The 12,065-nt window shown below is 41.2% G+C and overlaps 1 protein-coding gene across 1 annotated transcript; it reads right to left on the bottom strand.

The window, feature by feature from the left end:
* Positions 1–823: 823 nt before the first annotated feature.
* Positions 824–7,689, bottom strand: LOC109621952 (peroxisomal biogenesis factor 19). The gene is made up of 3 exons (XM_029869097.2): positions 7,346–7,689; positions 7,122–7,236; positions 824–1,838 (listed from the first exon to the last, which is right to left on the bottom strand). Exons 1-3 carry the CDS (start codon positions 7,431–7,433, stop codon positions 1,151–1,153), a joined length of 891 nt encoding a protein of 296 aa, XP_029724957.1. The 5' UTR covers positions 7,434–7,689; the 3' UTR covers positions 824–1,150.
* Positions 7,690–12,065: the final 4,376 nt, after the last annotated feature.

The raw sequence follows: 12,065 nt of genomic DNA, 5'->3' as shown, positions 1-12,065 counted from the left end.
CTGCAAAATGAAAACGTAAGCCATGATTATCTCTGATTATTGAAATGTTTCACGAAATGGCGTATGAAATAATCGAAGATTGCCTTGGTGATTGCGACGTTTATTCAGTTTAATCGATTCACGTTGTTTAGTGAATCCCCTTAATATCATCGTCTATATACTAAATTTTACTTTTATTAGTATTAACAATAGGCTCTTGTTAAACGACGAAAAAAAAATAAATCAAATATTTTAAATTCATATATACAAAATACATAAATAACGTAATCATTTTGAGGCAAGATGACTATCCATCGTGGAAGTTAGCTCGTCATATAAATCTAAACTTAACTAGTCTCAAAACTTCTAACGATGTAGAATATGCAACACTTTAACAAACAAGCTGTCAATCAGCTGAAGTTAGCAAAATTGATTGCTTGTGAGATGATACCTCAGAACAACATTGGAATGACCTTGAGAGGCGATTAACTTCCTTTCTTTTGGTCTACGGCAACAAAGTCATGACTAAAAGAGTCGCTGTTAGATTACATGTTGCAACAGGTTTATGAGTAACATTATGCAAAAAGATAGCACTTGTGCATTTGCAGATATGTTGTTTTGAGAGAGTAAACATTTGATCCGTCGTTGATCGGCCCTCACGAAAACCAGCTTGGCCGATGAAGGCCTCCTTCAACGGTCTCAATCTGTGCAACAGAATAGGTACGCGTTAGCCAGTCAAAATATAACAATTGTTGGTACACCTTTTTAAAAATTACAGTTAGTTGAACATTAACACAAAAAAAATAATAATTTACCTGAAAAATAAAAATGAAAAAACTTCACCTTAGTATCATTATTATTTATTACTCTCCAATTTTCCATAAAAGTATAAATATTCATATTTGCATTCAATCACACTAGGCAATTGCCGGCCCGTTCCGATAGAGGATTTAAATAGAAAAGAAAAGGCAACTGTCGGGAAGCAACAACTAAAACAGCACACACAATGCGTAGGATTACCCATTCCCATATACAATACCGTTCCAATCTAAAGACGATTGGCACGGGGAAACTCCGAAACACTCGTCCACACGAGTTACGGAGCAAATTATATCCGATATAGCTCTAAATGAAACTAAAACCGCACCTTGCTTATGAGAAATCCGATCAATTAGCTCGTGGCACATTGATTGGGATCGCTGAAAGCAGTGGGATCTATCGTAGGCAAGTTCATGTTACCGGGTCCTCCCAGATCACCCACGAGGTCGGCCGGAGGTTGTCCCAGATCCTGCATGCTCTGCATCATATCCAGCACCGTCTGGAACCGTACCCGTTTCTCCTCGGCCGAATCTTCCGGTTTCTCCTTCTCCAACTCCCGACACACGTCTTCCATAAGCTTGAGCTGTTTTTCGTATCGCTCCTTGTCTTCCTTGGGAATCTTTTCTCCATTTTCCTGCAACCAGGCGGGATACTTATCGGTAAGGTCCTTCAAGCTCGGCAACAGCACCTCGGCCGACAGCAAACTCTGCATCATGGTTTGCATAAACGGTAGGAACGCGTTATTTTCGCCGCCCTCGTTCAGATCGATGTTGCCGAACATGCCTGCTATGTCCTCCGGGCTGAAGGGCGTCTGGAGATTCTCCCGGCCTTCACTCAATCCCCGCAGGGCATCGGTGATACTTTGGCTGATCGATGGGTCCACCGTCTCCGTGGTGGGATTGGTCGATTCCCCTCGGACGGCCAACGCGGCCGCTTCGGCGATTCTCTGGAACCCTAGTGTGATCTGATCGGCGTCCACTTCGCCGCTTCCGCCTCCGAACAGCGCTGCCATTTTTTCCTCGAACATTTTCGCCTGGGACCTGTGGAGTTGGATATGTTTAGTACACATAATTTGAATATTTGTTAAAGTTGGTACCGACCCTACAACATTGACAGAATAAATAATCTTTATATGTTTGATCCTTTCTTCATCATAACTTCGATAAAGTAACACATGTACCTTAGCGTGGTTCAAAAAATCGTTTTTGCTCCACACCGCTTATTCGATTTATAACCAGATTCTATGTCTTCACCTAAAATTTGAGCTCATTTGGTTGAAAATTGAGACTGCACAAGCCCTTCAAAGTTTGTATGGGAATTACTATGGGAAAACGATGTTTTCCATTCAATCGACGATAGCATTTCCCCAAGTGCCCTAGAGGGTTAGTTACCCCTTGGTACTCCTAGGCTATTTAATCAGCTACAACTTTGCCGAAGACCACATTCAAATCGGACGCCTCATTAATCGTTATCGATTTGTATCCAACTGGACAAACTTTAACAGTGATCCTTCAGCTTCCCAGCAGGTAACATTGCTGCATGGCGCCAAAGATAGCACACTGAAATCATGGCTACTATACTGCCGTGAATCGCAAGTCAATCCCATCTGCATTTTGGGCAAAATTGAGTTAATGGCAGTTTTCGATCTTTCTTCGGATGATCTTTCAGCTGCGTGAATAAAAATATATAGTTTGTTCAGTAAAATCGAAAAACAACACCAAGTCAGATTGTCCCATAATGAAAAGTAATCGCAAGTCAGACCCATTATCAGCTTGTGTACCCTGCAGTGCGAAACAGAACACTGTTTTATTTAGATTTATATTTTTCTCAGTAACGTTTTCACATTTGAAACAATTTGTGAAGGTTTGATGATGATCACAGAAGTTTTCAAATCATGACGATTTTTTAAAGTTTCACAAGGTTCCACATAGAAGTCGAATTTGAAAACTTCTACTAAGTCAATTTTCTCAATGCCTACTTTTTACATATGGGACTGACTTGCGATTCACGGCAGTATATTTCACTGTAAAATGCAGTGATGCCCACCGAATAGTTTATCCATCATGAGTAGAGATTTAGATTCTGAATAAAAATCGGTAACTAATAAATGAGGCGCCCGATTTGAATGCGGTCTCCGGCAAAGTTGAAGCTGATAGAGTAGCCTGGGATTGCCAAGGGTCAACTAACCCACTAGTGTACTTGGGGAAATGCTACGGTAAATTGAATGAAAAGCATTGGTTTCCCATAGTAATTCCCATACAAACTTTGAAGGGCTTGTGCAGTCTCAATTTTCAACCAAATGAGCTCAATTTTTTGGAGAAGGCATGTAATCTGGGTAGGAATCGAATAAGCGGTGTGGAGCAAAAACGATTTTTTGAACCACGCTTGTACCATGACCATGGCAACTTATTGAAATATTTGGACCGAAACAATTGTACTGAGAATTAAAGAACGGAGTGCTATGACCCTACTACCAACGGAAGAGCAGCTTGGCGCAACTACCTTCAAAGATAGCCTCGATCCACCATATGTAGTACCTCGGCAACAGTAGGTACTATACTCAGCGGGTCCGAATCGCAGAAACAACTGCGATGTGTGCATGCAACATGGCCATTGGCAGAGCAATCAGTTAAAGACCGGTCCAGAAAGTATGGACGCAGTAAGAAAATACTGGAATTTCAAGACAATTGATACCGCCAGTCGGGGTGACATTGGGCCTGGGGGGTAACTTTGGGCCAAAAATCAAGAGAGATGTTTCGCCCAAAATACTAACATTTATCGAAGTGATGGTCAAAAAGTGGATAGTATGTGATAAATATAACTTGCGTTGGCCATTCGGTGTAGAAAAAAGTCACATTTAGTTAATTTTCCATTAAGAAAACGTGATGTGAATTTTATGGTTAGGCGTACTGTACAATATCGTCATTTTAAAATGCCCAGTAGAAAACAGCTGAACACCGAACTTATAATGAATTGCTGTATTCTAGGTGCATTCAGTAGTTGTTTTGTTAAATTCTATGAGTTTTCTCGATTTAGTAAGCTATTTTCCATGAAAAACTTATTTATTCAAGCTGTAGTACAAATAGTTCATCATGGGGGTGACTTTGGGCCATATAAAAGCAATGTTATCAGTACGAGAACCCTACAAATGTGAATTAAAACAAACTAGCTGTCCCCGGCAAACTTTGTCTTGCCTACTGCGTTTTTTGACGTTTCAAGTTTCTATCCAAGACCAAGTCCCCGGTCACAAAATGTATGGAAGATCGATTTTCAAAAACTCTCAGTTTTCCATGTTTTAGGCCTCATAAACCTTCCTTGGGTGAAAACTAACAGAACAAAATTAAGACGACCAAAATCGGGCCATCCGTTCGCAAGTTATGCGCGGTCCCACGTATGCCACTGCATTTTTATATATATAGATGAAAGAATTCACATTATTTTATGCATAATACGGTGTAGTTTTGGAAAAAAAATGTAAGATTCATACTAAATTAAGAATGCACGCATATCAGTTACTATGTCTATATATATAAAAATGAGTTTGAAGTCCCTTTGAGGCAACAAAACTCACGAACGGCTGAACCGATCGGGATGACCCTTGCACGGTTCGGTTCGTATTCATGGTGGCTGTGTTTATATGTATAAAGAGTTACGAATATCAACTAGAAAAGTAAAAAAAAATATAAAGTACTGATTTTTCATTTGCTGGAAGGAAATCAACACGATCGAAGATGAAACTAATCTAGAGTGCGGTGCTATTTTGAGCTCAACAGTTGTCAAACCACCACAAGACGGCAAGACAAAGTTTGCCGGGACAGCTAGTAGATGATAAAGAAATAGGGCCCCTATAGCCGAGGCGGTAAACGCACGGGTATTCAGCATGACCATGCTGAGGGTGACGGGTTCGATTCCCGGTCGGTCCAGGATCTTTTCGTAAAAGGAAATTTCCTTGACTTCCTTGGGCATAGAGTATCTTCGTGCCTGCCACACGATATATACATGCAAAATGGTCATTGGCAGAGGAAGCTCTCAGTTAATAACTGTGGAAGTGCTCATAGAACACTAAGCTGAGAAGCAGGCTTTGTCCCAGTGAGGACGTTACGCCAAGAAGAGGAGAGGAGGATGATAAAGAAATATTATGTACTTTCGTCTTTTGAGAATTTTGGTTGGAGTTGTATTTAAGGAACAGCAGATGTATTGCATTGGATCATTGAACGTAGATTATGGATGTGATCTAACTTTCACGTTTGTTCGTCTGAAATGTTATTTTAAAGTGACTACAACACTGATAGGTTGTGCGCAAGTATCTATATGTTCAATAGTTTTGATTTGCAAGCGATATTTTCTCACATTGAACTATTTTGTTGGAATTTTACTGTTTGGCCCAATGTCACCCCCTAGAAGGGGTGAAATTGGACCAATTTCAATTAGGCTATATTATTGTCAAAATTAAAGTTGAAGCATTTATACTTTGTACAATCCCAAAGAATATAAATATCAACGTGTCTACCGAAACTAACATTGATTTAGAGCTAAAATATTGTCGTAACGACCCACAAAGGGATGGACTATGTAATTTTCGCCCAATGACACCTCCACTGACGGTAACTAGTTCTTTTTGAAAAGTACATCCAGTTGGTCAACCTATTTTCTCAGCATTTGTATAGCGGTTTTTGCGATTCCAGCAGTGTATTTCAAAATGCATGAACTTTCAGAGGAACATCATTGAAAAAATGTGCACAAACGATGTACAGAGTTTGTAAGGTCACTTAGGAAATGTACAAAATATGGTGGGAGTAAGTGAAAAAAAAAGTGCAACCAGTAATCAGCAACCACGGTGGGGATAACACGTATAAGCATAGGCAAAAATTGGGTAAAAAATAAAGATCCTGCTAACCCTCGTTTAGATAAACAAATAATGAACGTGTTTGAGCACAAGAAAAAACCTTCTTACTAACATAGAGCGGGATATGACCAAAAAAGTTACCATTTCGAATTCCAATGTTCATCTTGGCAAAAAGCTTTTGAATTTTCAATCCTATAGTAAGCAGAAACAGCCAAAACGAAGCCCAAAACTTGAACTATCGATCAGGCCCAGACAACTGAAGACTAGGTGCGTCCATACTAGTCCATACTTTCTGCGGCAGTCTTTAATAACTGTGTAAATGTTAATAAAACTGAGACAGGCTTTGTTCCATTTGGGACGTCACGCGAAGAAAAAGAAAAAGCAGATTCTGTCCTAGTTGGGTCTTAACATCCAGAAAAAGAATAATCATATGCTGATTTATCGACCGTATTCTATTAATAACTTGATGATTTTGTGGCTATATCGGTCTCTTTCTACTCATAGTATAAGGGAGTAGAGATCAAAGTGGATAATGAAATGATAGATATGATAGAATTCGCTAGGTAGCGAACAAGTGTGAAATTTTTTTATAGAAGGTGAAATTAGGCAAGTAGGCCATGTATTGAACGAATACATCGAATGCGTGAAACTTCTGCCGTGCGACCTGTGCTTTTAAACAGATCGGCTTGGTTGGTAGTTTTCATACCACCTTACCAAGACTGGCAAAAGTTTCAGGCACCCGACTGCCTAATGTATTGTTCTGTTTTCATCACAAATTCTATCGATCGGTAGCTTTTTCGGAATTCGCACTCCGTTCATAGGGTTCATAGAATAAGTGTAGCATATTATATACGGCGGAGTGCAGATGGAAGACAGGACGTGGAGAAGACGAATGATACATGAGCTGTATCAGCTGCGACTAGAACCAACTATCGAGAGGCTAAGGGGACCGGGACACGTCACCAGCAGTCGAATAAAAGCCCAAAAAAATGGTTCTCAAGAGACATCCGACCGGGCGGTCGGTGAAGTGGAAGACGATTTGCGGATCCTTCGCAGAGTACGCGAATAGAAACGCACAGCCATGGACCGAGTCGAGCTGAGGACACTCAGATTCACTTTAGCATATTTAGCATATTACTACCGTGAATCTATCAGTCGCATGTTTGCTGGATTTATTCCTATGCAAATGGTATGGACATGCGATTCACGACAGTTTAGTACCAAAGAAAATTAACCAGCCTGTTGGTGGTGTCAAGTATGCATTGACCGGAACAGAAATTTGATTAGAAACAAGCTATCAAGCCAAAAAAATGTAGGTGGCAAGGCAATATAGTTACAATTTCCATATAAAAGCTGAGCTCAATACATAAATGATAAGTTTTAAAGGTTTTAAAAGCTTGGAAAAATAATGCTCTTTTGATTTTCTTCTTATTTGGTCACCTGGCCAGTACCAAACCCGCCATAAAAAAATACTTACGAAATAAACTCTTCATTCCACAGTTGCTCCGTGGGGGGATCGTCGTGTGATGCATCAGTACTTCCGGCTGCTTTTCCGCTCTCCTCTTTGTGCTTACCAAAATCTTCCAGAGCACCTACGAATTAGTTCCATAGAAAAAAAATTATATAGGTAGTACCCATACTGCAACACCGTTAGGATAAAAATAATTACACATTTTCATTATGTAATACAGCAACACTTACTGTCTAGCAGATCGTCCAGTTCTTTGTCGGCGGAACCCTTGCCAGCAACTCCTTCAGCTGCGTCTGGTTTTTTGTTGCTCTCTGACATCTTTTCCTGCTTGCGACGTTGAACTTTAACCCGATGGTGATGTGATGTCGAACGGCTCCCTAGCTGTTGGATTGGCCCTGCTCGTTACGGTCTCTAGAGTACACTGTGCTTAGCTCACTGTTTCGTTGATAGGTATTTTAGAAGATGACAAATTTAGGGAAAAATACCGAAGTGGACATCAATCGCCAGCGCCAGAGGGAGGGAGCAAAAGCTACTGACCACTAGCGTGAGGGCTCAAGAAGAACGAACTGATTGATTGCTATCAGGTGACGTTTGACGTAAACAAAATGACAGCTGAAGGAGGGTTCGGACACGCTTGACATAAAATTCGTATATCAAAGCGCAAAGTATCTAAATACCCAAGGTAAGAGATTCCCGCAAATGTCAAAAATGAGACTCACCAACACATCTGCGTTAGTTATGAAAAGTTGGTGTTTTTACACTAAATTGTCATTATTTCAGCAAAGTTTGTGAAGTCTTAGTAGTTTGGATGTTTCTAAATGCTGAAAAATATGTTTAGAACCAATTTAAAAAAAATTGTTACCGATTTTCAAATGGCGATATATCCTGATTTATTGCATGGAAGTCACTTTTAATCCAGTGAGATGCAATTAAATAATTGCTTCTATGATGGGAGTGCTTAATTTCTTAAGAAAGTTTGCTAAATAGTGATGCGCCCATACAAATCAGCACAAACTTCATAACTATTTTTTGCTTTTTTCCTTTTCTCACTAATCCGCGAATATTAGCGGGAATCTCTTACCTTGGTATTTAGATACTTTGATCAAAGCGAAGGGGTGCTTCGTTAAAATAATACAGATGGCTTCGCAACTATTTTTATCAAGCCCCTGCATGGCATCGAAGAATATTATTGTCGGGCCGCCACCAAACCGGACTTCGCACAATCAAGTCGCGACGCGACCCATCTCGCGACGTTTTTTAAGCATGTCAAAAGTAGTGCGCATCCTTCCCGTTGTTGTCAGCAACACAGCACACTAGATGCGAAACAGTTGCGACACTTGTGGACCAAGAAAATGGCAATATTTTATTAAATGTCGGTCTTGATTCCAACCGGATAGACAATATCGTATTGTCTATCCGGTTGGAATCAAGACCGACATTCAATCAAAAATTGCCATTTTCTTGGTCCACAAGTGTCGTAACTGTTTCGCATCTAGTGCGCTGTGTTGCTGACAACAACGGGAAGGATGCGCACTACTTTTGATCTGATTCAAAAACGTCGCGAGTTGGGTCCCGTCGCGACTTGATTGTGCGAAGTCCGGTTTGGTGGCGGCCCGACAATATTGTACACTCAGCTAAATAACCTTAAGATTTCGATAAGGCCCAACTTATGAAACGGCCTTTCAATAATTCATAATGATTCGGATGAATTTCATAAGGCCACGCTATGACGTAAAATCGTCTCACAGCTTGGCTTTTATTCATGTTTAGCAACATAGTATTCCCAAGCGTCGGTAGCCGTGTGGATAAAACACGGGCTCGGTGATCCCGACGTTCATGGATCGAATCCAGTCTGCATCATTTTAAGATTTTTTTGTTCTTTTCATAAGCCTATCTTATGAAATTTGTCATAGCAAGCACGATCAATTTTCATAAGGTATTCTTATGGCATCCATAAGAATTAATTATAGCAAATTTTCATAAGGTATTTCGATGAACTTCGCTAGTTTTTTTCGCTGAGTGTACTGCATTTAGTCCATGGACTGCGCACTGAGTCTTCATAGTGCGATAACGTAAATAAAACTGCGCGATTGCATCAAATCAAATTGATGTCTTCGGCGCACTAATTCTTCGATGTATGCTGAATAAGTACTCTGAAGACACCGAGTCGATTGGATGCAATCGCGCACTTTTATTTGCGTTTTCGCACTCTTGAAAACTAGTGCGATAGTCCAGTGGTGAACTAAATGCGCTATATTTACAACGATTCACCTCGCAGCACCAAATCGGAGTTTGCCAGTTGGACTAGCGAGCGAAGTTTTCAGTGATTTTTTTGTCATTCCTCATCCGTACCGACATGCATCCCCGATGTTTTCGTTTTCAGTCCGACGCGGTGTCGACAATCACGACTTTATTCTTCCTGGGGGTCTGTCAGTGCGAGCGCGTGAGTGAGCATGTGGAGTGGTGTTTGGTACTACAGCTTCCGCTCGATAACTGGGCTTTGTCGACAGTCCAGTAAGCGAGCGCCGCTCGATAACTGGACTGAGTTTGCAGAGCCGGAGGCTGTTGTTAAATTTTGTTTTGTTTACCGATTTGTAAAATGTGAGGTTATATTTCGCATATTTTTGACAGATAACTGCTTTTTAACTCGACTTCGACCCATGGCTGCAGTTATCGAGCGCCCAGTTAAAAAGCAGTCCAGTTAAAGAGCACCCAGTTATCGAGCAGATGCTGTACGCAGATCGCAAGAAATTTCTTGGCCTATCTCGATGCGTGAAAAATTCAGGCAGGGAATCGCTCAAGAAATGAGAAATCGTCGCTTTATTTCGGATCCTAAGGTACGGAGCTGAAACGAAACGTCAAATCAAATGGGGCTTGCTGTGATAAATTTCTCGACCATTCCGGTCACGGAAAAATAATGCACTGAACGAAAATTACTTGAGCGATTCCGTTTGAAGTGCATACCTTGCATAAGGTGAAACCGTACGCTAGCCGCTAGAACAACTTATTTCGGATTTTTTTTTGCGGAAACGCAAACTAGAAAGTGTTTATTTACTAAAAATAGTAGGCGCACGGGTACAATAAGTTAGCAAGCCCGGAATTTTGTGTGAAAATTGGTTTTCGTTTTCACAAAGGAAAAAAGTTTCTTAGTACCATGGTGAGTCCGTCTCATCTCACCTTAAGTTCACTAGTAGTGAAGTTTGAGCGATGCTCATTCTTCGGTTTTCTTCCAAATATTGTGGATTAACCGGCTACTTGTATTCCCTGGTCACTGAAATAGCCGTTTTATAAAAAGAGGAACTTAAAAATGAACTTTAACATTTTCAGTAAATGCGCGATTCATCGTTGCCTCCAGCTATTCAATGACATGCATTTTTTGACGATTAACCATATTGTGGATTTACCGGCTACTTGTATTCTACCGGTCGCTTCAGTATGGCCTCCAAAGTAGCCGTTTTATAAAAAGAGTAACTTAAAAATGTTTTTAAACATTTTTATTGTATGCGCTATTTCTCATAGCCACTAGCTATTCAGCGATATTCATTTTTTGACAATCAAGTTGATTTTTATATGAAAACGGCTACTTTGTAACGGCTACTGAAGTAACCGGTAGAATACAAGTAGCCGGTAAATCCACAATAGGGCACTGCATGAAATTCTCTCCTTCTCTTTCACTCTAACACAAATTTTGTAAACAACAAGGCCATGAAACGTCAAAATCCCATACAAAATCAAAACAGTGCGGTGCCCTATACTTAAATATATTATGAAAACGGCTACTTTGGAACCTTTGGAACGGCTACTCTGAGATTACTTTTACCCAAATAAAATCCCACTGTGCCGTCGTTAAAGATTTCGTCAAGTTACGTGGCAGCGAAAGCAGAAAAGTGACGTTTGTGACAATCAAAATACACCCCCTCTCAGCACCCCGCGCCCACAAGCTCGGGCCAGTGGTCGCGCTTGCGAAAGATCCACCGAACAAATTTGACACTGCTCTTCTGTTTTCTTGTGCATGTCTGACGTGGAAATTGCAGCAAAATCGTCGCAAATTAACTGCTTTTCTACGGTAACAGCTTCGGAATTATGCTGTAAAAAGTTCTATTTCTGCAAAAGAGGATCACGAGATTGTGTTAATTGTAGAGGAAGGTAAGTTGCGGCTTCATAGGGCCAATAAAACTCGATTGAAATAATTTCGTATTTTGCCTTGTTGGATCGTCGTCGTATGGGAGGGAGAGACCCGAACAGCATGAAAGAGGACGTTCCAAGTCATCGATGCGAAAGGATAGACAAAAAATAACGCGAATAATGATTATCAGCTAAACAGTTTTATGTTTTGGTTTACTTGTTGGTTTCTTCCAGTCGAAATAGTTTCTGATAATGAATCCGCAAATGACACCATACGGCCAGCCGCCGCAAGGCTGGCCTCAACCGGGAGTAGGACAAATGCCTCCACCGCCAGTCAATGGAGCTCCACAAAGTGTAGGTATTTTTGTGCCATCATCTATTCGCAATAATTTAGTTGAATATTATATTTTTAGTTGCCCAACCAATTCCAAAATATGTCGATCGGGGGTCCACCAAAACCCAACGTAAATGGACCACCTTTCCCCAATCAACAAATGATTGGCCGCCCACCATCCGGTGCTGCACCAGTTCCGGCAGCATTCCCACCAGGTCCCCAATCTCAGCCTCCACTGCAAAATGGTCCTCCGCCATCGGCAGGGGGTGTAATCCGGCCACCGATGCAAAATTTCGGTTTACCTAATGGCCATCAACAACCTTCGCCCAGTCAACCTGGTATGCCTCCGATGGTGCCAGGAGGCGCCGTACCGCCTCAACATCCACCGGCTGCTGCTGGTCCGCCGAGACCCGGCCAACCGGGCATGATGCCCTCTATGGGTCAGCCAATGCCACCAATGTCAGGCATGCCGCCCACTGCTTATCCGCCGC

This window comes from Aedes albopictus, chromosome 2 (genome assembly GCF_035046485.1).
Source record: "Aedes albopictus strain Foshan chromosome 2, AalbF5, whole genome shotgun sequence".
Lineage (NCBI taxonomy): Eukaryota > Metazoa > Arthropoda > Insecta > Diptera > Culicidae > Aedes > Aedes albopictus.
The sequence above is the reverse complement of the archived record's forward strand: the minus strand, read 5'-3'. Positions and strand labels throughout refer to the sequence as shown.